At 43.3% G+C, this 27,257-nt stretch overlaps 1 protein-coding gene and 1 pseudogene across 4 annotated transcripts; both read right to left on the minus strand.

Moving 5' to 3' along the window:
* Window positions 1-1,843: 1,843 nt before the first annotated feature.
* On the minus strand, window positions 1,844-26,789 carry ANAPC7 (anaphase promoting complex subunit 7). 4 transcript variants are annotated; one of them, XM_060119131.1, is made up of 11 exons: window positions 26,621-26,789; window positions 22,274-22,460; window positions 18,445-18,564; window positions 12,963-13,074; window positions 12,502-12,655; window positions 11,630-11,772; window positions 9,641-9,758; window positions 8,589-8,785; window positions 5,948-6,172; window positions 4,820-4,970; window positions 1,844-3,136 (listed from the first exon to the last, which is right to left on the minus strand). In XM_060119131.1, exons 1-11 carry the CDS (start codon window positions 26,719-26,721, stop codon window positions 2,947-2,949), a joined length of 1,698 nt encoding a protein of 565 aa, XP_059975114.1. In that variant the 5' UTR covers window positions 26,722-26,789; the 3' UTR covers window positions 1,844-2,946. The 4 variants fall into 4 exon arrangements, with proteins under 4 accessions (XP_059975114.1, XP_059975115.1, XP_059975116.1 ...); XM_060119132.1 differs by lacking the exon at window positions 18,445-18,564; XM_060119133.1 differs by lacking the exons at window positions 8,589-8,785; window positions 9,641-9,758.
* LOC132502748 (cold-inducible RNA-binding protein-like) lies at window positions 15,420-16,884 on the minus strand (annotated as a pseudogene).
* Window positions 26,790-27,257: the final 468 nt, after the last annotated feature.

Consider the following 27,257-nt stretch of genomic DNA (forward strand, 5'->3'; position numbering starts at 1 on the left):
CGGGGTCAGCAAGCAGGCCTGGGCATGGGCTCAAGAGGCCTGGTCATGGGAGTTGCCCCACCCACAGGCAACTACAGAGTGAGGCCCCCAGGGGCCCTCTAAGGTCAGGCCTGCAGCTTCTGGGAGCCCTCAAACCCTTCTCCCAGGTTTCTCAATATTTGGACCAGGGGACACCTGCATCAGAATAGTAAATTGGGATGGGATTAAAGATGCAAACTCTTGGGCCCAGGGCCCAGACTTGGATTAAAGTTTGGTGTCCAGCCTAGAGATCTGTATCACTGAGAAGCATAAGCAAGTTTCAGAATTACAGATTCAGGCAAAAGCTGGCCTCATTCTCTGGGAAAGAATTCAGAGGCAGGAGTGTGGCCTCCAAACTAAGGTTGGCAAGGAGCACTCCTGACATAAGCTCTGTAGGGGTCACATCTGCCAGGTCCCTGGCACACAGCATGGGTTCAGAAGCGAAGAGTGAAGGGCCAAGGTGGAGGGCCTGGAACACCCTTCCTTAGGACCCTGCCTCCCTGCTCAGCAGAGGGACCTCCAGGAGAGAAGAGCAAGAAGGCTTCAGAGTGATACCACCAGTCCCCAGTTCCCCAGGAAAGAATTGGCATTCTAGCATCTCCATTACCCTCGTGATGGCGATGATGTTTCCAATGGGGACCATGCTGAACTCCTCACAGGATTATTCAGTCTTCAGTCCAGAGGAGGATGAGGGAGCCCAGAGCATGGAGGCTAACCACGTGGCCCCTGACCCACAGCACTAACAGGTGAGCTGAGACTTTTAGAACCCAACCCAGTCTGATTCCAAACCTATGCTTCAAACAATCTGGAAGGAGCCAGGAGGAATGACAAGCGTCAGTTAAAACATTCCCATATTGGCTGTGCGAAAATCCAGACAGCAGAAGGTACCTGTGGTGATTGCAGACATGTGGAAGGGCATCCCTTATAAGGTTGCTTGGTCTCCTGCAAGTGGATCAGTGTGACAGCGACAGAACTGGTCAGCCTGATTGAGCCCCTGCTTCCTGGGGCTCCTCACCCTCATGAGGTTTTCTGTTTATGAGAGCAAGTGACGGGCAGGGAAGAGCTTCAGCACCAACTCCAACTCCTCTGGTTCTCTGAAGTAAACAGAGTGTTTTCAATCCTATGTCAGGTGCTCTAAAAATATAGTTTCAGTTGTCACTTCAACCCAGTTGTCACCCCAGCACTGCCGAGATGGAAATACTGGAGCTGCAGGTGTGAGGGGCCTGAGGAATCCAGTGCAGGGTGTTGCTGGGATGGACAGGCCAGACTGATCCAGGGGCTCCCAGCAGAAATGAGAGGGGAGGAACGTGAGGCTGCTGATGGAAGGCGGTGCACAGGTATGGGTTCCAAGGCACAGACTGATCCTGAGAGAATCTCAGGGCTCACGGTGATGAGCCTGACATGCAGAAACAAGGTCAGGAGGGTGGGGCTGGGCTTCCTCCCCAGAGGAGAGATTTCACCTTTTCTCCCAAAGCACTAACTGATCATGGATGCTCAGAGGCGAACTGAGGAAGGACATGAGCCTGCATCCTGCAGCGAGCCTGCACCCTGCAGCGAGCACCAATGAGCAGCGTCTTCTCTGGGCCACACATTCACCTGGAGTGACTCCAACTGCCTGCTGGGCTCTTTAAAAACTGCTCCATCAAATGATGCTGCCCAAGCTTTGGTTCTCATACTGAAAGATACTTTAACAGTAACCTTTTGCCCACTTTAAATTGCAGTTACCAGATGTTCTAAGCTCCTAAACTATTGTACACTTCTATGTTTTTACACATTAAGACAGAACTTTCCATTTATGTCAAATTCCCATTTTGTACCACCTTTGATTAATTTTATTTTAATGAGAATTTGGGGTTAGCTGTGACGCCCCCCACTACCTTCACCTCCAAAAGCATCACATATTAAACAAGGGGGAGAGGGTGGGTAGTCTCCCAGCACCCGAGCCCAGGGAATGAGCCCCCTGCTGACCCCACAATAGAATGCTGAAACCAGACACCGACCTCAGAGCCCGACAGAGACAGGCAGAATCAATCTAAAATCTGGCCAAAGACTCTCCCCAGGAATTTACCGATCAAAAATGGGAATGGATGAACCAGCTCAGTATTATTACCTGAGGTTCCCAATCCTCCCAGCTCCCAGCACTTTGGGAAAAAGGGAGTCTGTTTATGGCAAATAATTCTAGAGCTGAATCAACGCACTGTAAATAAGAGACCAAAAAAAGAATCTATAAAGGGCTTCCATTCTGACCAACCCAACACCATTACTGTACAAAAAACAGTTTTATTAATTACCTCAACTGCGCCTCTGTTCATGCTCTAGGTCACACTTGTTTCTCAGATTCGGCCCAGGCTCATAGGCAAGTTACCAGATTAGCAAATAGGAAAACTGTTCTGCAAAACAACAACTGTCAGCTTAAGGCATTACTAACATTGCAGAAGGAAGCAAGGTTACTAGGGAAGTTTGGACAACCCAGGATAATGATTTCTGGGACAGGAAACCCTCTCTGAAAGGGCCAGTCCACGCTGCTGCTGGGAGATGACACTCTTGCTCTGGGGAACAGGTCGCTCCTTTAAACCCATCCACAACATCACAGACAAAACACTGTCTATTCCTCGAGCTTTCAGATTTAGAAGTTGGTTCTATAAAAAGCACTCTGTCCCAGAAGCCCCGACACGTCCACGGGCCTCTGAGCGCTCACTCGGTCCTCCCTGACTGGAGCAGAGGAGGATGGAGATATATGGAAGGTTGGTCGGGCTCAGGTTTTAAAAATGAAGTCACTACTAGAAATAGGGAGCAAGGGGCAGAGACCCTGCTGCAATCACATGCTGAATCATTGTCCTCCCAGAGATCGGGCTCCTACGGGTTCCTTCAGTCCATGGAAGTGCTCAGAGCGGGGCAGGCCAGTGTGGCCACGGAGCTGTGCCTGCCTCACTGCATGCCGAACCACTGCTCCTGGTCAGCCCACTGGGCCGCCTCACTGTCGCTGCCCTCCAGGTCCCCTTCTTCCCCACTCCCTTCCATGTCGTCCACATCCTCCTCCTGAGTGGCATCCGTGGGACTCTCCTCCTTCTCCATCTTCTGCATCCCCTCTAGAGACTTCTGGTCATTGGGGTCCAAACTAGGGGACAACAAAACAAAGGAGAGGCCTGAATCTCTGCCTTGCTTCTTGCTGGCTGATGCGTCATCTCTCCCTGGCACAGCAGTGAAATGACCACCCAGTCACAGAGAAACTGCTAATGCCTGGCCTCTCCAAACAACTCCAGTTCCATAGGGAGGATTGAGGGAGTCCACCACTAGAAGTGAAAAAAGGCATCTTGTCCTAAGTTTTAGAATTCTCAATTTGAGTTTTCTCCATTTATTTCTTAAACCTTTTCACACTTAATACCCCTAGCATTCTGCCAGAGGAAGATACTAGATAACACAAATGAAAAAGTAGCAACCATTAACAGAAAAATTCAAATATAATTTAACAGTATTGGGTTTTTAAGTTACAAGTTTACAAAAAATACTTATTTTTCTGTGAGTAAAATTGTTCCATGTTCTTATGATATAATTAAACATATCAGCACTTCAGTAGTCAACCAAAATCATCATGCTTACCATGGAACAGATTTGTCAACTCCTAGGTTAGACCCCAGGACCCAAAGCTACCCAACCTGGGCATTTGACTGTAGCAGCTAAGAGTACTGTGCATGCCAAAACCCTCAAAGTTCAGAGGGTCCAGAACATTTATTTACTTGGTTCCTAAGCAATCTCTCCTCTTGCCTTTGTGACCATCACTGAGGCCAGCCGGTGTCCAATCTCTAGCAAATCCCGCCTCTATATTTTATTTTCACGTTTGCTTCTGGGTTTCCAAAAAGCAAATGAAACCCATGTTGGAATCCTGTTCCTACTTATATAACTGTAGATTTGACTGTAACATCTCCTATTCTCTGAAACCTTCCATACAGCTCTCACCCACACCCAGCACTCCCCACCCTCTGCACTCCCACCTTTCCTTCTAGAGACTGCTTTGAAAGTGCTTAGCACGTGGTATCTATCAGTCTGCATGTCTGAGACCTCCTGGAATCACAGCATCCCCAGTGTTTACTGAGATGCCAGGCACATGAGTGGTGCTTAACTGCTGAACAAGTAAATGGATGTGATCAGACTCGATTAAAGACAGGCCTCCACCATAACTTTATAGAAACACAGACGACCCTCAAAGAAATCACTTCTGTATTAAGCAGTAAGAATACCACTATTTATTTAGTATTTACTATATACCAGGCACAGTGCTAAGAGCTTTACATGAAATAATCATTTAATCCTCATTTAATCATTTAATACCTAATAAGGTAGATATAGACAAGGAAATCTGTTAGTAACTTGCCCAAGATAACAGGTGGTAAAGGTAGTATTCTTCAGAGCTTAAGTTCTTAACTACTACAGTAGGTAGAAACATGGGAAAGTACTTACAATACGTTGATTGAAAAAGCAGAATATAAAATATATACTACGTATAACCCTATAAAAATACGTATATGTGTTGGCAAGGCCAGGAAGATGATCTACACAAATGAAAACAGATGTTATAGTGGTGTGGCTGGTTATGAGTGAAACAGTTCTTTAATGTTGTTAATATCACTTAAGGAAAAGACTTTAGAAGTCATAAATTTACAAACAACTCTACCATTACTATTATTACTGTTTTCAACCGTGGGCACAAAGTGTGTGTGTTTCCAGAACTCCTGTTACATTGTTCCCTGCTTCCTCTACCCCTCAATGACCTTCCCCCCCCCATGGGAGGCTAAGTGCCTACCTTAGTGCTATACTATACTGGTCCATTGCTTCCTGATACTCATTGACAGCTACAAGGAAATCTCCTAGGATCCGATGCAGGACACAGTCACTCTGATTAGCTAGTGCGTTCCGCAGCAAAGCAATTCCATCTTCATATTTCTGTTCTCTGCCTGAAAAGAAAAAGACCCTCATTTTCCTACTTACACAACATTTCGAAATATATTCCCATCGCAAGTCATATACACAAAACGACAACAATGATCACAATCCAACATCTATTTATAGATGTCAAGAGAACAGTGGTGTGGCAGGAAGTGAGAAGAAGCTCGCTTGAATTCTTATTCCATTAGGAACTCTGCAGTTTGAGTTCTGATTTTTAAAAACTTATTCACGACCAAAGTTCATATAAAAAGTCAAAATGGATTTTATTTGCCAAACTACCCTAAACTCAGTTCATCATAAATCAGGACTTAAAAAAACAAGGGGGGGCTTCCCTGGTGGCGCAGTGGTTGAGAATCCGCCTGCCAATGCAGGACACACGGGTTCGAGCCCTGCTCTGGGAAGATCCCACATGCCAGGGAGCAGCTGGCCCCGTGAGCCACAATTACTGAGCCTGTGCGTCTGGAGCCTGTGCTCCGCAACGGGGGAGGCCGCGATAGTGAGAGGCCCGCGCACCGCGATGAGGAGTGGCCCCCACTTGCCACAACTGGAGAAAGCCCTCGCACAGAAACGAAGACCCAACACAGCCATAAATAAATAAAAAAAAAAAATAAAAAAAAAAAGTGTTTAAAAAAAACAAGGGTAAAAGGGAAGTCATAAGAGAATCAAGATGGGTCAAAACAGTTCAAATTGGTTAAAACCAGTTATATTCGGCCCAAATTAGTTCAGGACAAAGTAAGCCGAATAGGTACTAACCAAGTACACCTGGTTTGAGCCACTCCACAGAAGTCATTCACTGCCAATCCAAGCAGGTCTAAGCCAATTACGTTTGGTTGTGCTAAATATAAACCAATTCATATGGGCTCAGACCTACTGCAAAAGCACACACCTGTTTGGTCATCTGTAACCAAATGGGACTAGGGAATCCAACTGAGATCAGGTTTTACACAATTAACTATGAACAGGGAAGTAAACAATATACACTTACTAAGCAGTTCCGCTTTTTTCACCACAGCCTTAATGTAGTCCGGCCTTTGAGTCAGGGCTTTATCTAATAAAGTTTTGGCTTTCTCCTGTGTCACTGGGTCTTCAAGACAAACGGTGGCTAAAAGGGTAAGGGTCTGTGCGTTTGCTCCTAGAGTTTTGTAAACATTGTTAGCCATTACCATTGCTTCACGAATACTGTTGGAGGCTAAGTAACATTCGATGAGACCTGAAAAAATATAACACAAAGTTCAACTACATTACCATTCCAAGCCATGCTTCCATTCTGACAGCCTTCCAAATTACAAACCTTCAAAGTTTCAAACAAAGGGCAGGCCAAGGGAAAAGTCTGATGGTGAGATCAGACTGAAGGGTATGTTGATGGAACAGCTAAGAGGCGCTCTTCCCCAGAGCACTTGACGGACGTGGAAAAAGCCCGTAGCGCAAAGGCACCTTCAGTTAGTGAAGGAAACAAACATGCACAAGTAAACCAAAGCATGTAGGCAGCCCAGCTGCATGTCAGAGGAACAAATGTGACACTACTCATTAACTGACACTGTGAAAGATGAGGTTTCCAACAAAAGCCAAGGTTTTGCTGCCTCTTAACAAACTGTTAATTTCCAGCTGTGCTCAGTCACCTTTAGTCCTACATTTAAGGGGGAGGGCTCCTACAGTCCACAGAGAATGTCCAGCTCTAAAAACTAAAAGACCTAGGGAGCAACCTCAGGAGAAAGGAAGACCTTTTCATTTGAAATATAAACGTTATCTCAGGAAGCATTTGCTGGGGGTTTCCCTAAACTGGATGGAAAGGGCTTAATCAGATGGATCAAATACACTGAGATCGGCAGCTCCTGCCTCTTTCCATACCCACAGCAAGATGCTCCACAGGGACATTTCAAGTACAGTTAACTCTCAACTGTTCATGCCAAGAAATCAAAGAGAACAGAGGAGGTACTTTTTAGTCCAAAGCACTCATCAAAACAGAAAAACAGCTTAAACCCCAAACCCACACACTCCCTGGCAGATTTTCTCTGTATACTCCTCCACCCTAGTGGCATTTATAACATATGTGCATATTCTACCACACACTATGGTTACTTAACCAGAAATTACCTAACTCTTAAGGGCAACATGGTGGATTCAGAATATGGTGGTTGGTTGTAACTACCTACTGAATAGTTTTACTTTCCTGCTAAAGCCCCACTGGAAATTCAGAGGGAAATGTGAAGAATGCACTTCACTGATCCAGGGCCCCCACCACTAAAGAAAGCTTGGTTGGCGGCTGCAAAAACCACCAGAAGGCATAACCAAGTCACCCTGATCCAAATTTCCAAATTGTAGCTTGAGTGACGGCATCCCATAAAGCCTCACTGGCCAACTGGAGAACAACTCTAACTATCCTGTGTCCAACCACTCACTGTGGTAATGCAGTTAGCTGCATTCCTAGGCTCTTGTGAAACAGGCACACAGCAGACAGGAGTTAGCGTGATAAAAGCAGCTGGGAGGCTAGGGAAGCTACAGTTTCAGGATCAAGAATTTAATGTGAAACCAAAAGCCTGGTTTGCTACAGTTTCTTAAGAACAAATCCACAACAGGCATAGTTCTCTGGCTATCTAAGCAGATTTGTTCTTCACGCCAACTTCCAAATTTTATTTCTCAAATTTGAACTCATCTTCCTGTTAAGAGCAAATCACTCCTAGACTCCTGGGTTTCTTTTTAAATTCTTATAAAAATATGCTTTGGAGGAACTGCATCTTGTAAGATCTATTTTAACGTCTCTGACTGAGTCACCAAACGCTGCTGAAGCTAGCACAGCTTTGAACTCCTAGGGGTAGTTCACACGAACTTAAAATAGTACATAACAAAGTTTGACCCTGATCATGCCTCCTCTAGAGGTCACAATGAACTGACCAGTTCCCACAGCCAACACTGTCATATGGATACTGAGTTACCCTATGAATAATATTTCTGGCCCAAGGTAAGACAACTGTAAAAAAGAATAGACAGGGACTTCCCTGGTGGTCCAGTGGTTAAGACTGTGCGCTCCCAATGCAGGGGGCCCAGGTTCGATCCCTGGTCAGGGAACTAGATCCCGCATATGCTGCACCTAAAGATCCCGCACCCAGCAACTAAGACCTGGCACAGCCAAATACATAAATAAATACTAAAAAAAAGAAAAAAAAAAAAAGACTAAAGACGTACCAAGTAATCCAGCACAGTGCCAGCACAGAGAAACTCACATTAATGAGTAGACCACGTTTGAGAAACAAAACAGGACAAAAAAACCCACCCAACTATACCCTAACCAAAAATCAGAAACAAAAAATGAGAAAAATGGATTGCAAGTATGGAGTGAGAAGTCCAGCCCTAAATGAATTTATGATGCCTAATGCAGTGGTTCCCAAATATGTCTGCACAATGGCATTACCTGTGATCTTAAAAAAGTACTGATGCCTATATCCCAAGAGCAAATATTCTGACTTAAACAGTACTGGAGTGACCTAGCATCAGGATTTTTCAAAGTTCCCCCAGAGGACTCCAATGTACAACAAACTTTGGAAACTGCTGGCCCAACAAAACCTTCCATCTGAGTGCTGTCACCACACCTACAGATCCACACCATTCATCTATATTTTTTATCTTACCTTCATAACAATCTAAGCGACAAGGTGCAAGACGTATAGCCTCCCGAAAGTGGATTATTGCTTCTTGGACTCTGCCCATGTTTCTAAGTGCTGCTCCCTTAAGTAGCAAAGCTTGAACACTATTACTGTTCAGCTGAATGGCCTTGGCTCCTAAATAGAGGGCTCGGGAGTAGCGTTTGCTATAGAAGCTATGACACCTGGAGGAAAAAACAACCAAGTTATCTGAGATAAGACCATAAAGAAACTTCTTCGAAAAGGAAAATCAAAGAAAAGGCCCTCTACGTGATCCTTACTACAAACCCCTTACAACTTGAGCCTAAGATATTCGTGAAAAAACAGAACAACAAGAATCTACTGAATATTTATTTTTAAGGGAGAAATCTTGATATGGAAGGGAAAAATTACAAAAAAGAACCTGATGGGGACCTCCGTGGTGGTCCAGTGGTTAAGAATCAGCCTTCCAATGCAGGGGACATGGGTTCGATCCCTGGTTGGGGAACTAAGATCCCACGTGCCTCGGGACAACTAAGCCCGCATGCTCTAGAGCCCATGCACCGCAACTACTGAGCCCACAGGCCACAACTAGAGAAGCTCACAAGCTGCAACGAAGAGCCCATGAGCTGCAACTAAGACCCGACACAGTCAAATAATACTAAAATTAAAAAAAAAAAAAAAAGAACCTGACGATCTGGGTATGTTATTAGGTCAGAGACATTCAGAGAATTTGTAAAGCCAGGTTAATAACAGCAGCACAGTTCCTGGCCTGCTCACTGATGGCTGCCCGTGTGCAGGTGCAGTGCTGAGCGTGATGCACTCACTATCTCAGTAAACACCTACCCCATAAAGCAGAGGTATTATCCTCATTTTCCAAATGAGAAAACAGACTCAGAGAAGTAAATGATGTATCCAAAGTCACAGGCAGACCATGATTTGAATCCAAGTCTGATTATCCCTTAAACCAGAACTTTCAAATCTATATTCTATTGAGGAGGAACCACAATTTCCTAAAGAATCTACTAAAACTGGGGAGAAAAGGGAATGCATAAACATACCCAGAGACCACCCAGGGTTCTGCATGTTGATCAGAAATATTGAAAAGGCGGCAGCCAAGGTTCTCCACATCCTCCAGCCGCCCTTCTCGTGCCAGGAGGTAGCCATATACATCCATTCCTACAGAGGAAGAGGCTCATTAAAGCAGCAGGGGTCTTTTCTGAAGGAGCTGTAACCTTCATCAGAGTCCACACTGAGGCCCCAGCTCCAGCAGGGTCTGAGCCCTCTCCAACATCATGAGCTCCTCCCACCAGCATTCCCAGTTTCCTACAGAATGACTATTAAAAAGACAAAACACATCCAAAAGTAAAAAAAAAAAAAAAAAAGACAAAGAGTAGAAGGACCTACCTCACAATTTGAAAGCCTGTTATTTTCAGGAACTATTTGTCCCTATATTCTGTGGCATGATAACAGAGCTATCCTAACACATAACCAGAAAAGGCCCAAAAAAGGCATCAAATTAAGTTCTCTCTTCCAACAGGTCTAGACACACAGTCAGGAGTACACACTTAATATGACGGTCTCAGAAAAAGTTAGCCTATTCTAGAAAAAGCATCTAGTTCCTTCTGGAGTCTAGTTCATTTAAGATCCTCCCCCAGCCCTACCCCCCACCCCCCCTTATTTTCCCTCATGTTCTATTAAAAAAAGGCCCCAAGCTCGCTGTCACCCATCTCTTACCACCATTCCCCTCCATTCCTTAATATTCCTTCAGATTCCGAAGAAAATGCCTCTCAAACCAAGATTACTGCAACTCTCCCTGCTGGCCCCTGGACTCAGGTCTGAGCTTCTAACTCCAAGATGCTGACTACTGCCAGGCTAGTACTTCTAAAACATCATTTTCATCATGGGCACAGGCAATTTGAAGAAGAATAACAATGGGCAGGAGGGGACCTTGGGCAAACAAATTCATCTTTCTGGATCTGTTTCCCCATCTACATGCTTGTGAAGTTCCCCTCCCTGCTCTGTCGACTCTACGAAACTGGGACTTCCCTGGTGGCACAGTGGTTAAGAATCCGCCTGCCAATGCAGGGGACACAGGTTCGAGCCCTGGTCCGGGAAGATCCCACATGCCGCGGAGCAACTAAGCCCATGCGCCACAACTACTGAGACTGCGTGCCACAACTACTGAAGCCTGCGTGCCTAGAGCCCGTGCTCCACAACAAGAGAAGCCACTGCAATGAGAAGCCCGTGCACCACAACGAAGAGTAGCCCCCACTCGCCACGACTAGAGAAAGCCTGTGAACAGCAACAAAGACCCAACGCAACCAAAAATAAATAAATAAATTTATTAAAAGAAAAAAAAAAAAAGAGTCTACAAAACTGTTTATATTGTCACAAGGCCATGTTTTTCTGATGACCTTTTTTTGGGCCTTTACAAGCAGACTTCAGCCTATCTACCCAACCTTATTTCCTACTATTCATGCACACATTACCCTTCACTCACTGCCACTCACCCAACAGCCATCCTTTGGAAGTCCCTGTGGCTTACCTCCTTCAGCAGCAATCTTCTTTTAAATCAATGTTTTTTTGTTGTTCACTTCTAATTACTTCCTTTAACCAACTGATCACTTTCTTAGTATCTGTTCACTTACTCCTTTTTAACTATATTTAAGGACACAGTAAAGCTAAATTCCCTAAAGGGATATACGGTTCAGGGGATGCCATCCAAATTCTCAGTCAGGCACATCATAAATCTGTAAATCATAAGGAAGGGCTATGATCCCTCCCCAAAGAAAAAAAGCCAAATAATGATCTGTGGGGAGATGACACTTGAATTCAAGCAAAAACAACTGCTCAAAATGGAATTACCCAAGTGTCAGAGACATTGTCAAGGCCTGGGAAAAAAAAAAAAAAAGGTAAAAGCCTACTCCAATCAATTTTATAAAATATTTTTTATAAAAAACTGTATCAGAAGATCATGTTACATCTTCTCCCTATCTTCTGATTTGCCCCTCTACAGCCACCTCCATCCTCCCCCAAGAATTACTTACCTTTTATCAGATAAGGATCCAACATCTGTGCCTGTTCAAACTTGAGGACAGAGTTTTTATTGTCTCCAGCTCTGAAGTACAGATCTGCTAAGCTTCCCAGTAGGTCCACGTTATCTCTCAATAAGGACTTTTTCTCTAGTGAACTTTAAGATATTAAACATTGAACCTTAAAATCTATTGTAAATCCTCTTAGTTGTTGAATGTGGGTGATGGGTATATGGGCACTATTTTCCTTTATGTATGTACAAGATTTTTCACAAGGAAAGACCAAAAAAAAGCGTAACTAGATTTTCTTATTCTGAGCTTTGAACTTAAAGTTATACAAGATTGGATAGTAAATATACAGAATAAAGCAGAAATCTCTCTCATTACCTAGAAACTTTCTGGTTGCAGTTTTTCAGAGGATAACATATACTATACGGTGTTAAATGTAATGTCATTCAAAGTGACAGCTACTTATTATTCAACCAAATGACTTTGCCTTACACAAACCCCACTCTGTTGTCCTTGGACTTTACCTGACTAGAAAGAAAAATCCCAGTCCTGAGGCAACCCAGGTCAGATGCTGCAATAATCTATACTTCTGGGGCATCAAAAAAGATGTTCTTTCTGGTTCAAGTATGACACACTAAGGCTGTCTGTTTTGCAAGCGTTACTACTTTTGCAAGTACAGAGCTAAACTTGGTCCATTTACATTTAACACAGACTATTACATCCGGGACCATTCAGTACATTAACAGACTAACAAAGCCTAGGGACAATTGGCTGTAATACCAACAGGTAAGCATCCATTTTTCTGTTTTGCTAATTTATATACATAAAACCCCCATATAAGGGCCCCAAGAATACTGAATTAACTTTGTGGCTCTCACCAGATGGTATTGATTGCTCTCGAGTTGTCACCAATGTGCACAAAAGCATACGCTTTGATCCACACAGAAAGCCAATCTAAGTTAGGCAAGGTCTGGATCACATTCATCGTCATTGATGCCACCTCTGCACCTTTTACAGAAAGGGACAGCAAACCTAATCCAACAGAAAGTAGGAGAAAGAAGGTGAGGCATAGCATCCTTCTTCTACAATGCAAAAAGCAATAGGCTACCCTTTCCCTAAGGTATAAGGCAACCCTTTCCCTATTCCAAGCAAGATGGATATGAGAGAACTACAGTATTTCTTGATCAGTGAAAGAATACACGGCAATAGTAACCTACTGACTCACTCTCTGGAGGTGAGGCATGGGCAACTTAAAAAAAAATAAAGTTACTCTAATGTACAGCCAAGATTATCTTAGAGAGTAAACACTCCATGAAAATAGGGAGAGAATGACCTGTACCTAGAATGGCATCAAGGGCTAATGGGCACTGCCTCAGCACTTCCTTATAGCTGGTGACTGAAGGTCGCTCCTGACCAGCCTTCTTGTACAGGTTTGCCAGCATCATGTTTATCTGTAATGAAAAGAAAGGACAATAAGGTAAGTATATATTTAAAAACAAAATCTCACTATCAGTCAGTCCTGATTTTTATTATCAGCTCTTCTACTTTTTACTGGAAAATCTACCCAAAGCCGTATGGAAATAAAGCCCAACCCCATTCTTCAAACCAAAGAGGAAATTACTACTTTGCTTTTCCTATGTCTTCCCATTTCCCCCCACATTCCTCTCACTTACCCAGCCAAAAGGTCCAAAAATATCTGGACCAAAGATGCTGCCTCTGGAAATGAAAGTAACATTCATTTGAGAAATGTTACAGAATTCTAATTACCTTGATTTTTAAGATAGAAGATGAACTACCCTAAAAATGCTTGTTTACATATTTTATTTTTTAAGTTTACATATTCTAAATGCAATTAATATCACAGCATGAGAAAGTGAGGAATTCTTAACACAGCTAATTAAAAAAGACCAGTTGGGCTTCCCTGGTGGCGCAGTAGTTGAGAGTCCGCCTGCCAATGCAAGGGACGCAGGTTCGTGCCCCAGTCCGGGAAGATCCCACATCGGAGCGGCCAGGCCCGAGAGCCATGGCCACTGAGCCTGCACGTCCGGAGCCTGTGCTCTGCAACGGGAGAGGCCACAACAGTGAGAGGCCCGTGTACCGCAAAAAAAAAAAAAAAAAAAAAAGATCAGATGAATTTTCCCCAAAAAGGAAATGACAGATACAGAAGTAAAATACTTGGCTTCTCTCTGACAATTGGTCTAGCAGCTAGACTCTAGCCTTTCTAATGCTTAAAGCTTTGACCCATAGGTACTGTCTGACTGATCAAAGTAATGCTACAAAAATCAAACTCTAACTGACCTCTAGAGGTGATGATGATCCTGAGATCAGCTACACTATTTAAATCTAGTGAATGCATTTTTAGCACAAGTCAAATATGTAACTCAGAAAAGCTCTAGTTAAAAAAAGAAAAAGAAAAACCCTTCCTAAAAATGCAACAGGGAAAATTTGAGAATACCTAAAAGTTCCAAAGAATATAGAAGTTACAGGGAAGGGATAAATACTCTTAATAGTACAAAGACAAAAACACAATTTTCCAATTTAAAATTAACAGATATTAAATAGAACACATTGTTTGCCAGATCATTAACCTAACGAAGCAGTCAACATGAGGGCACAAAAGAAAAAAAAAAGCCAATCCCCAATCTCCTCAATTATCTGTAGCTTGGTATGCCAGACACTTACTAAAAATTACTCTGAAGATGAAGAACATCAACATCTGTTCCAATTATGAACTCACAGTATATAAAAATCTAGTATGCCATTAATCCATACTGAATCAAACAATGAAATAACGGATACTAGAAATAAAACTATTTTTTTTTCATTCAGATGGTCTTTTAATCGGCTTCATGAAGCCAAAGAAAACTGCGTATAAGAATTCCTTCACCCCTTCAGATACAACATTGACGGGATATGTGTACGTCTTCCAGCAAAAAAGGACAATATAAATACACATTTTCAAGAACCTCTCGGGGATGTCTGCAAGTCTACTGTGGGTCCCACAGGACAGGTGGACGCCCGGGCCACGGCAGCCCGCGTGCTCTGCTGCCACCTGCACGGTTCTACCACTCTACACTCAGACACGTGACACCAAGTTGGAAAAAAGCTACAACCTGCTCAGCTTCGGACAAAGAGCAGATTCAGTCTGTTCAATCTCAAAGAGAAGTGACTCGGGGCACCCAACTTCACGGGGCCGACCTCAATGAAAAGAAAAAGAAAAAAAGCAACACAACCAAAAACAAAAAACAAAATTCTCACAACCCCTAGTGATTTTCTAAATAAAAACTCTTGGCTCACGGTAAAATGGTAAAAGTAAAACTGGAAGTGCTCTTCAAAACGTTTTTAAGACTCTTAAAAACGGACAGCACTTCCTTAAAAAGCGAAGTGCAGTAACAAGGCCATCTGGGGGCCAGAAGCAGTCAGGCTGTGTTTGACAAGATCAGAACCAGTAAGACTGCAAACGTGGGTCCAAGGAGGTGTGATCCCTACACATTACTGATTCAGCGGAGCTCCCAAAATCTTTAACTATATGGGGCCATTGGAAGGACAACCTCGAGCAGGAAGGATTTTTTTTTTTTTTTTTCCGGTATGCGGGCCTCTCACTGTTGTGGCCTCCCCCGTCGCGGAGCACAGGCTCCGGACGCGCAGGCTCCGGATGCGCAGGCTCAGCGGCCATGGCTCACGGGCCCAGCCGCTCCGCGGCATATGGGATCCTCCCAGACCGGGGCACGAACCCGTATCCCCTGCATCGGCAGGCGGACTCTCAACCACTTGCGCCACCAGGGAGGCCCCGCAGGAAGGATTTTTACTCGTTGTGCATAGCACAACTGTCGCAGCTGTCTCTGTAGGACCCGCCCGAGCTCCGGTCACCGCAGCTGCCACCCTGACTCCACCTGCTGTAGTAGTCTCTGGAGCCTCTATAGCCCCCACTCCTGGACTCGAACCGGCTCCCCCTGTAGCTGCGGTCCCCTCCTCCTCTGGAGAACCCACGGCCCCGGCCTCGGCCCCCGCGGAAGAAGCCCTGGCCCCCGGCAGAGCCACCTCGGTACCCGCGGGATCGGTTATCAGATGACTTGCCAGCCTGGTCGACCCAGATCTGCCGCCCATCCAGACTTCCCGTTCATGGCCCTCATGGCGTCCTTGGCATCGTCGATGTTCTCAAAGGTGACAAACCCAAAGCCCCTCAATCGCTGGGTCTCCCTGTCTTTCACGACCACCACTTCTGAGATCTGTCCATATTTTGAGAAGACCTGCTCCAGTGACTGCTCGTTGGTGTCAAAACTCAGCCCTCCGACGAAAAGCTTGCCTTCATGTGATGCCATGGCGGCCACTGAGTCAGGCAGGTACCTGGCACAGGTGGGAAGATGGCACAGCACAACGGCCCGAGCTCCTAACGCGCAAAGTGACTCAAAACTATTTTTTATTTGGCCTCAGATTTTCCATTTTAGGCTATGTTGAAATGCAGAAGAAGGTACTTAAAGGAAAACTCCAGTACTGGTGTCAATACTTGAAAAAAATAAAAGAATTAAATTTAATATCCTTTCTTGACTGCTTGTTATTAGCAAACTATGACGGACGGACCATCTGTCTCAACAAATATTAAAATTCCCTTTAAACTACCTGACACTTTGAAAGAGTGAGTTTTGAGTACTACCTAGTAGGAAAGTCAATTCTTTTTAAAACAGATCCTTACTTGGGGGCATCATTAAAGCCACATTCTACTAGTTATAAACACAAGCAGTCATCGTGTTCTAAAAACAGTGAGAAATTGTTTGTTGTTATGTTTCTCTTAAAAGTTGAAGATTTTCCAAGATATAATAATTTCACACTGGAATTTTCCTTTAAAATTGTGAAAGAATGTGTGGCGGTGTTTACCATACATTAACAGACGTTCATTTTGACTCACTTCCTTGTCCTTTACACAGACTGAGAAGCCAGTTAACTCCCTAACGGACAAGAAAGAAAAACTGTAAATATTCTAGGTTTATGTGTGAGGCATGCATCTTTGCTTACTCCTGGCTACAACAGCTCTACAGAATGAAGAATGAAAGATATGTACTCCTAACATATGTGGACTCCTCTGGTCTCTCCTGAAATGACGGATGTAAACACCAAAGTGCTGGATACAAAGCTCAGCTTCTTTGCCATTATTCATTTTAAAAAATGTCCCTGAACTCCCTCAAGTCATCAAGGAAGAAATTATGGTACATTTCCAATAAGATAAGGAATAGGTACCATGCAAAGTTTATAATCAAAACAGCACTTTCCAAAAGAAGACACTCTTTATATATACAAAAAAATTATTCTTGGAGTAAGACTTTCATAGCGTACCAGAACATAATTTTTTTTTTTGATGTTGGGGTAGGAGTTAATTAATTAATTAATTAATTAATTTATTTATTTATTTTTGGCTGTGTTGGGTCTTCGTTTCTGTGCAAGGGCTTTCTCTAGTTGTGGCAAGCGGGGGCCACTCTTCATCGCGGTGCGCGGGCCTCTCACTATCGCGGCCTCTCTTGTTGTGGAGCACAGGCTCCAGACGCGCAGGCTCAGTAGTTGTGGCACGCGGGCCTAGTTGCTCCGCGGCATGTGGGATCCTCCCAGACCAGGGCTCGAACTCGTGTCCCCTGCATTAGCAGGCAGATTCTCAACCACTGCACCACCAGGGAAGCCCCAGAACATAATTTAGTATATAGCGTCCAGCTTATTATGAGACAAGTTAATCTATAATATACTTACAAATGTTTTTAATAACAGCTATCACCATAAAATATACTGAGGAAATAGCTTACTTTTGAAAATTCAGAAAATATTAAATAAATTCTCAACATGAGGAGATGCTTCAACATGTTCTCATAAAGTTTGACTATTTACTTTTAAAACTCAGTAACAACCTGGGTGAAAAAACACTAAATACACCAGGTCCCTACTGGTTATGATTCCTTTTCTTTTAAGGGCAGGAAGATGTACATAGACTTCATACCTATAAAATTCCTTACTGTTAAGCACACACTGCACAGACAGTTTTTCAATGAAATGAGGACGGTAGGTGACATGACAGTATGAAGAGTATTAAATACTGATGTGAATTTACTCCTAAGAGCTAAGATTTTCACTGTTTTTCTAAACTGGACTTCAAAAAAACCTGTAATCAGAGATGCCCAATCTAATACTCCTTACAGAATAGTACTTTTAAAAAGTATTCTCACATACATGAACTTATCTTATTACCAGAGAAAGTATCATTATCCTCAGTAAGGGGAAAAAAAAAAAAAAAGTAAAGCCAGATTTTTAACTTGTGCCAAGTTCACACTGCACACAGCTTGAATGCCCTAAACTCAGACAAGACACCAGAATTTTTTATTTCAGTTGAAGGTGTTCTATACACTATAATATGTTAACAAATCAAACACAAATACTATCCTACACACAAATAAGTACAAAAGGATCTTGTAGTCTTAACACTGAAAATGAAAGGAATACACATTATCAAATGGGTATACCTATAGAATGCAAAAAATGAGGTTCTAAAAAGTATTATTGCTACCTGGAAGTATACTGCAAAGCATATTTCCTACAATAAGAAACACCAAAAAATAAACACATGTAATATTATTCTCCAGCTACCACTTTCATTAGCTGAATTTTCAGGGTCTCATAAGAAAGTCACTCCTCCATCTCTCTAAACAGGGAGAACAGGGCAACAAAGTGGTGATTAGAGACAAGGATAAAATGTTCAGATGGAGCCCCTGAAAACATGGCAGAAGAGGATTGTAAGGACTGGGGAAGAGAAAAATATGTAACAAGTTGTTAATTCAACTTACTTTGGGAGTTCTTTGTCTTGAAGGGATCCCATCGAGAATAGCAATGGCATCTTTATCTTGTTTTAGCATTGTATAACATTCAGCCATTTTGTACTTCACTTCAATTTCAGATGGAAGACACTTAAGAGGAAATGAAAACATCTCTTCAAAATATTACTTCAACAGTATAGCAGTTCTTCAAATCGTTAAACATAATTACCATATGTCCCAGCAATTCTGCTTTTATGTATACGGCCAAGAGAACTGAAAACATGTCCACACAAAACCTGCATACAAATGTTCATAGCAGCATTAATAATAGATAAAAAGTGGAAACAGGGCTTCCCTGGTGGCGCAGTGGTTAAGAATCCACCTGTCAATGCTGGGGATGTGGGTTTGAGCCCTGGTCCAGGGAGATTCCACATGCTGCAGAGCAACTAAGCCCGTGCGCCACAACTACTGAGCCTGCACTCTAGAGTTCACGAGCCACAACTACTGAGCCCATGTGCCTAGAGCCCAGGCTCTGCAACAAGAGAAGCCACCGCAACAAGAAGCCCACGTACCGCAACGAAGAGTAGCCCCTGCTCACCGCAACTAGAGAAAGCCCACGTGCGGCAACAAAGACCCAACGCAACCAAATAAAATTTAATTAATTTTTTAAAAAAGTGGAAGCAACCCAAATGCCCATCAACTAATGAATAGTTAAAATATGGTATATTCATACAATGGAATAGTATTCTGCAATAAAAAGGAATAAAGAACTGATTCTTTATTCCATGCTGTAACATGGATCACCCTTGAAACCATTATGCTAAGTAAAAGAAGCCAGCCACAAAAGGCCACATATTGCACAATTCCATTCATATAAAATGTCCAGAATAGGTAAATCCACAGAGGCAGAAAGGTTAGTGATTCCCAGGGGCTGGGGAGATAAAGGGCACAAGGTTTTTCTAGGGTGATGAAGATGTTCTGGAATTAGACAGTACTGATGGCTGTACAATTCTGTGAATAAACTAAAACCCACTGAATTATGAATTTTATGTTGTGAATCATATGTCAATTTTTTAAAAGACTCTTTAAAGATTAAATGTATTTAATTCACATGGAAGGTTCAGCATGGTGCTAAGCATACAGAGCGCTCAAAAACAGTTAACTACTGGCCTTCCCTGGTGGCGCGGTGGTTAAGAATCTGCCTGCCAATGCAGGGGACACGGGTTCGAGCCCTGGTCCAGGAAGATCCCACATGCCGCAGAGCAACTAAGCCCGTGTGCCACAACTACCGAGCCTGCACTCTAGAGCCCGCGAGCCACAACTACTGAGCCTGCGAGCCACAACTACTGAAGCCCGTGTGCCTTGGGCCCATGCTCTGCAACAAGAGAAGCCACCACAATGAGAAGCCTGCTCACCGTAACAAAGAGTAGCCCCCACTCACCGCAAGTAGAGAAAGCCTGCGCATAGCAACTAAGACCCAACAAAGCCATAAATAAATAAATGTAAAAAAAGGAGTTAACTATTTCTATGAATGATCCTGTGTGGATAATACACATGACTTCCATTCAGTGTCAGAAAACAGAAGTCCTGGCAATCAGCTCTTTAATAACAAAAACAAAGGTTCTGGGCTTCCCTGGTGCCCCAGTGGTTAAGAATCTGCCTGCCAATGCAGGGGACACAGATTTGAACCCTGATCCGGGAAGATCCCACATGCCGTGGAGCAACTAAGCCCATGCGCCACAACTACTGAGCCTTCGCTCTAGAGCCTGCGAGCCACAACTGCTGATGCCCGTGCACCTAGAGCCCGAGGAGAAGCCCGCGCACCACAACGAAGAGTAGCCCCTGCTCACTGCAACTAGAGAGAGCCCACGCGCAGCAATGAAGACCTAATGCTGCCAAAAATAAATAAAAATTAAATAAAATTTTTTTAAAAAGCTTCGTTTAAAAAAAACCAAAAACAAAGGTTCTACATAAAAAGAAAGAAAACAAGAGGAAGGTGTACAGGCTTTTAAAAAAAAAAGCAACGATATTACTTTGTATCTTTTTTTAATGTGGAAAAATACAGAACACAACTCATAATTTCACTTCCAGTTCATTCTACTGACATTCCTTTTAAATATAAGTTGCACGTATAATTTAAAGTTAAAGACAGATTCAAACTGAAAAGTCAAAGTTCCCCTCTCCCTAGAGCTTCCCATTAAATGTATTTCCTTCACGCACACAGAAAATTTTTCATGTATATTAACCATATATATTTTAGGCATACATCAGGATATACTTATATAACTATAAACTATCCCCTTTAGGGAATTCCCTGGCAGTTCAGTGGTTAGAACTCCGTGTTTTCACTGCCCAGGGCCAGGGAGGGCCCGGGTCCAATCCCTGGTCCCGCAAGCCTTGCGGTGTGGCCAAAAAATAAAAATAAAATAAATAAACTATCCCCTTTAAACAAAAAGAGTAGTGAACACACAGTTTCAAACCTTATTTTCTTTTTTTTTTTTTTTTTTTCTTTTTGCGGTATGTGGGCCTCTCACTGTTGTGGCCTCTCCCGTTGCGGAGCACAGGCTCCGGATGCGCAGGCCCAGCGGCCATGGCTCACGGGCCCAGCCGCTCCGCGGCATATGGGATCCTCCCAGACCGGGGCACGAACCCGTATCCCCTGCATCGGCAGGCGGACTCTTAACCACTGCGCCACCAGGGAGGCCCGAAACCTTATTTTCTTTACTAATATACACAGTGTTTTCCACATCAGCACATACACCTCTATATTTCATTTCTTCAATATTTCCATCATATTCCATCCTAGGGCTATATTATAATTTAACTAGACCCTACTGATAAACACTTTTGCTTCCAGTTTCTTACCATTATAAACAATACTACAATAAGCAGCCTTAGTTATATACCCTTGTAAACCTTTTGTCAATCTACCATTAGGATTAATTTCTAGCAATGGGATGACTGTCGAATGGTGAAATTATAATTTTCTACCCTTCATTTATTTAACTAATTATCAAGCAACCAAAACTAGTAGGAATTCGTAAGATTATTTTATATAAATTTCCCCAGGTACTCACTATCCTAAAAACTGAGTTACATTTTAAGAGTGTACTTTCATTAAAATTATTAAAAACACTTTAGATTTTGAGTTGTTTGTATAAAAGGGAGGAACAGGGACTTTCCTGGTGGTCCAGTGGTTAAGACTCCACACTTCTAACACAGGGGCGCAGGTTCAATCCCTGGTTGGGAAACTAAGATCCCACATGCCATGTGGTGCGGCCAATAAATAAATAAATAATAAAATAAAAGGAAGGAACAATGAATGGCTTTGGTTAGAGCCTAGATAATTCTATTTAATTTTTAAACTAATTAATTTAAATTTTGATTCTATTTTTAGATTCATCCATAGAGTGAACTTTGCTTCTAGCCCTTAGTGCTTGGTTGGATGCATTATTGCATCTAAGTGGTTTTTCATCTCTTTCTCCAGTCAGCTCCCCTTTAAAATTACTTATTTTGGGCTTCCCTGGTGGCACAGTGGTTGAGAGTCCGCCTGCCAATACAGGGGACACGGGTTCATGCCCCGGTCCGGGAAGATCCCACATGCCACGGAGCGGCTGGGCCCGTGAGCCATGGCCGCTGAGCCTGCGCGTCCGGAGCCTGTGCTCCGCAACGGGAGAAGCCACAACAGTGAGAGGCCCGCGTACTTCAAAAAAAATAAATAAATAAAATAAAATAAAATAAAATTACTTATTTTACTTCTTCTACATCTAATCAGCAGTCTTTCAAATTCCTTCAGTGTCTCTTGCTCTCAAAACAACCCAACCAACCAAAAACACATCACACATCTATCTCCAATTACCTGACTTTGTGGAGTGGATGCAGAATTTCCAGTTGAAGGTCTCACTTTTGAAGTTTTACTTAAGGCTTTCTTCTGCTGTAAAGCCATAGTATACTTACTCACAGCATTCCGATATTCCTTATCGTGGAAGAGAGAATCTGCATGATACACCAAAAGCTGGTACTTCTGAGATGGGGAGAATAACTCACTAGAAAACAAAGAAAGTATACCCCCTACATGGATTGTTTTGAAATGTTAGAAAGAACGCTCTCCTTAGTGTCTATATAAGCCTAATACACCTTGTGTTGACAGTTTACAAAAAAGTAAATTTACCTTAAGTGCTAGTCCCCCAAAAAAGAGGCAAGAGTCATACGTCATGTCAATATGGTCAACACATGTAGGAAATTGCCTTAAATTGTTCTCTTTACTATAAAACCAATGATACATCTAAATCAAATTCAGTAATACAGAGATACACAAAGAGAAATGTAATACAGTTGACACTTGAACAAACCAGGTTTGAATTACAAGAGTCCACCTATATGTATAGATTTTTTTTAATAGCACACACTACAGTACTATACCACCCTTGGTTGAATCCGTGTATGCAGAACTGCAGATATGGAGGAAATACATATATAAAGGGCCAACTATAACTTATACGTGGATTTTTGACTGTGGGGAGGGTTGGCACCCCCTCCCCTCCCCTGAAAGTTGTTCAAGGGTCAACTGTGTATCTTTTCCTCCCCTTCTTTAACCCAAGCCCTCTTAATTGAAGAGTCTGATATATATCCATAACTCTCATATTAACATCAATTTTTAGGGTAATACAGACAAAAGAGAGCAATCATGACTTAACTAATATTACTAAATATTACCAAAGAAGGGTTAAAGAACCTGGAAAAGAGAAACTCACCACTCTGAATCCTTTTTAGCTAAGTGCTGAACAAAAAGAGGTTTGGAGGGTACTTAAAACTCTTCAAATACTGAAGAAAATGGGAATACTAAAATACTTAAGTATGGGAATAGACTAGGATAAGCCAGTGGGACAGAGTGGAACAGAATGAGAGAGGATTAGCCTTATTTGATGAAAGGTTTTTTTTTTTTTTTTTACATACAGAAGTAAACTTCACTAACAAGAATTTTTACTTCCTTGAGTCTCAGGGGTTTAAGGACAGCGTAATGGAACCAATACATTTCAGAACCTTTTCTTTAACCTTGAATATTGCTCACAAGTGTTATAAGTGCCTAGGACTGGCCACCAATCTTAATAGGAAACTCGTATTTTTAATCTCCAATCCCATCCTTCCCCCAGTTAGAGTTTACATTTTTTCATTGAGAGGGAAAACCTACAGCCACTTAAAATGAAAGAACAGTTAGAGTCAAAGAACACTGTAGACGGTTAACTGCTCAGCAAATGAAGGATACTCAAGAATAGGTACTATAGATTAGTAATTGCCAGGGGCTGGGGCAAGTGGAATTGATGAGTGACTACTAATACATTTGGGATTTCTTTTGGAGGTAATGCAAATGCTTTGGAATAGACAGTGGTGACAGTTGTACAACTCTGTGAATGTACTTAAAACCACAGAAATGGGGGCTTCCCTGGTGGCGCAGTGGTTGAGAGTCCGCCTGCCGATGCAGGGGACACAGGTTCATGCCCCGGTCCAGGAAGATCCCACATGCTGAGGAGCGGCTGGGCCCGTGAGCCATGGCCGCTGAGCCTGCGCGTCTGGAGCCTGTGCTCCGCAACGGGAGAGGCCACAACAGTAAGAGGCCCGTGCACCGCAAAACAAAACAAAAAACACAGAAATGTATTCTTTAAAAGGGTGAATCTGATGGTATGTAAATTTTATCTTAGTAAAAAAATAATTAAAAAAAAGGACAGGTAGGCTAAACACTGGATATAAAGTAACAAAGGAAAGTCAAGGACTGAAAGGTACAGTCCAGATAGTTGAGATCTCTTCCAACTCTGAGATTCTATATATTTAGTGAGAAGTAAGATGTGAAATAGTTGATTTGATAGAAATACTACACTCAGAGAAAGGATTTAGATGTTTATATGTTGTAACATACATGCCTACTTATGCATGCATAAGTTATCTCTGAAATGATACATGAAAAACTGTTAAGTTGTTGCCTCTGGAGAAGGGAAATAGTGGGGTGAGGTTCAAGACTCAGGGGCAGACACTTATCTGCATACCCTTCAGTACTGTTTGATTTTTTTTTTATGGTATGCATTGGCAATTAAGAAATATTAAAATATAAATGATAAAGGTCAGAATTTAAACACCTCCTGAAGCTAGGAAGGAAACTGCCAGTTTAGCCTAATATAAAGAAGAACGGGCCAAGTCTAATCAAAGGACCAAACTCCTTCTAACTACCCTGTAACATCTTCAAGAACCAAGAATAATGACTAACTGGTGCATAAATTCCCAATGGTAGACACTGTATGCTTTGACAAATCACTCAGAACCAGGTGAAAGGCTCCAGAATAAACAAAGAAGGCCGACAGAGACCAGGGCTCCTCACAGTCAACACTAAGTGGATGGTGGTAAAATGACGGGTCTCCCGTAGTGAGGTCCAAAAGCACTAATGGAAATGAAATAGGTAGCAACAGCTGCAACGCCCTTAAGTGGCCCAGACAGCTTCCAGAGCAGGCCAAATGCAAATGGGTCCACCCTGAGTAGAAGATTACAATGCCATTTAGACGCAGTAGACTGTGGTGGGTCAGAATGGAGACTTCAGAGTCAGAAGGACCAAAATCCAGACATTGCGGCTCTTCCACTTACTAGATGTGTGAACTTGAACACGGTATTTCACCTTCCCGAGGTTGCACGTATTTCCTTAGCACCTTCAATAAACGTTTGAGTGCTTACTGCACACAGGCACTGTGCTGATTTCATTAGGTGTTAAGTGATGAAGAACATAGATCTCAAAAGTTCCCATCACAGGAAAAACATTTTTCTGTAACTATGTGAGGTGACAGATGTTAGCCAGACTTACAATGATGATCACTTCACAATACAGACAAATATCGAATCATTATGTTGTACACCTGAGACTAGTATGTCAATTATATCTTGGTTAAAAAAAAAAAAAGTGATGTAGAATATAAAACAGGGCAAAGGGATAGAAAGGTGAGGGTAAGGGACAATTCTGGTGGCCAGACAAGAGTTCTCTAGGAGAGAGGCTGTCATACAGAGTGAAATAAGTCAAAAAGAGAAAAATATCGTATATTAACGCATATATGTGGAACCTAGAAAAATGGTACAGATGAACCGGTTTGCAGGGCAGAAAGCGAGACACAGATGTAGAGAACAAACGTATGGACGCCAAGGGGGGAAAGTGGCAGGGTGTAGGATGAATTGGGAGATTGGGATTGACATATATACACTAATAAGTATAAAATAGATAACTAATAAGAATCTGCTGAATAAAAAAATAAAATTTATTTTTTTTAAAAAAAGTTCTCTAGGAGGGTTATCTGAGCTGAAACCTAAATGAGGAGGCAGCTCTGAGGCGAGGACTCTAAGCAGAACCGCAAATGCAAAACCCCTGAGTTGAGAACGAGCTTGGTGTGTTTAAGTAACAGAAAGAATAGCCAGGGAAGCTGGAGCACAGAGTGAGAGACAGATGTTTGGACTTGTAGGCCGTGGGAAGGAATTTTAATTTAACCAAAAGGGAGAAATTTAAGCACAGGGCAGACATTCACTCAAGGCTGGAAATAGCCCTGTGCTTCATCCGCAGTAAGACTCCATAAACGGCAGCTTTGGAAACGTGAAAAGGGCACTGCGAGTCCTTAAAAAGGCGCCACTCTCACCCATCAAGGAAGTCTCCCGTTTTCAGGTGTTTGCAGGGACGAGAAAGTAAACCCTACTGACACACCCAGGGAAAAAAATCAATCTCAAATGCAGGACAAGGGTCTAAAACCAGGGGACTGGGCTTCTTTGAGCCCCGGCGAGCGAGAAAACGTTCTTCGGGAAGGAGCTGGGAAGGGATGAGTCAGCCCAGCGATGTGACAGTCGCTATGCCCGGCGACAAGTTCCTCAGGAAAACCTCTGCTCCCAACTTTCGGGAAACCCTCGCCAGGGTGGTCCTCAGAGCCCCCGCCTTCCGTTTCTCGAAGCAGCCGCTCGCCGCGTCCCGCGCAGGGAGCGCATCCCAGCGCCCGGCACAACGCGGGGACCCAGTGAACTCAACTTCGTTCCTAAGTCGGCTCCGCCCGACGAGGCCCTCGCTGACCTCGGAACCTCAGCTGGGGCCCGCAGCCGCTCCTTCCCGCCAATCCCCAGGTCCCCTCAGCCCCCGTTCCCAAACCGCCGCCGCTTTCTCGTCAGCCCCAGGCCGCTCCCCGCCTCAACTCACGGGTTGTTATTACTCATTGTAAGTAACAAGCTGCTGAGGAGCCGCACGTTGGAGTGCAGCCCCGCTGCCGCCATGTCTCGCAAGTGGTCTATCACATTCATTCTGCCAAGCAAGGTAGCCGCGGAACCAGCTCGAAGCGCAGGTTTAAGCTCCTTCGGGAAGACTCCAAAATGGCCGCCTCGCCAGGGTCCATCGGGTCTACACGCGGCACCGCCCCCAGGGTATAGGCAGCTACCGAAATGCCTGAGAAAAACGAAAACAAAAACAAAACCCTCAGTTCCTTCTCCGCCAAGCCCCCCTGTGAGGCGGTACGATTTGGTTTGGGATGGGAGGGGGTTGTTTTTAGCAAAAGTTACATCATCATTCTAAGCTGCAAACTTTATGGAGGGCTTACAATGGGCTGGGGACAAAAGGCAACTCAGGACGAATGCATGCCCAATTAAAATGAGTCTGAGAGGACTCTCAGAAATTAATAAAAATGTATTGACATTTATCATAAATAAAAGTTACTATACTAGTAGGATGCGGGGGAAAAAAATCCCCGACACCTGGAATTAGATATTTTAATCAGGCGCCAGGGGCAGCCCTAACTGCTTTTAGTCTCGCACGAGCGCTAAGGCTGAAAGCGCCACGCCCC

The sequence above is a fragment of the Mesoplodon densirostris genome, chromosome 15, assembly GCF_025265405.1.
Source record: "Mesoplodon densirostris isolate mMesDen1 chromosome 15, mMesDen1 primary haplotype, whole genome shotgun sequence".
NCBI classification, from domain to species: Eukaryota; Metazoa; Chordata; class Mammalia; order Artiodactyla; family Ziphiidae; genus Mesoplodon; species Mesoplodon densirostris.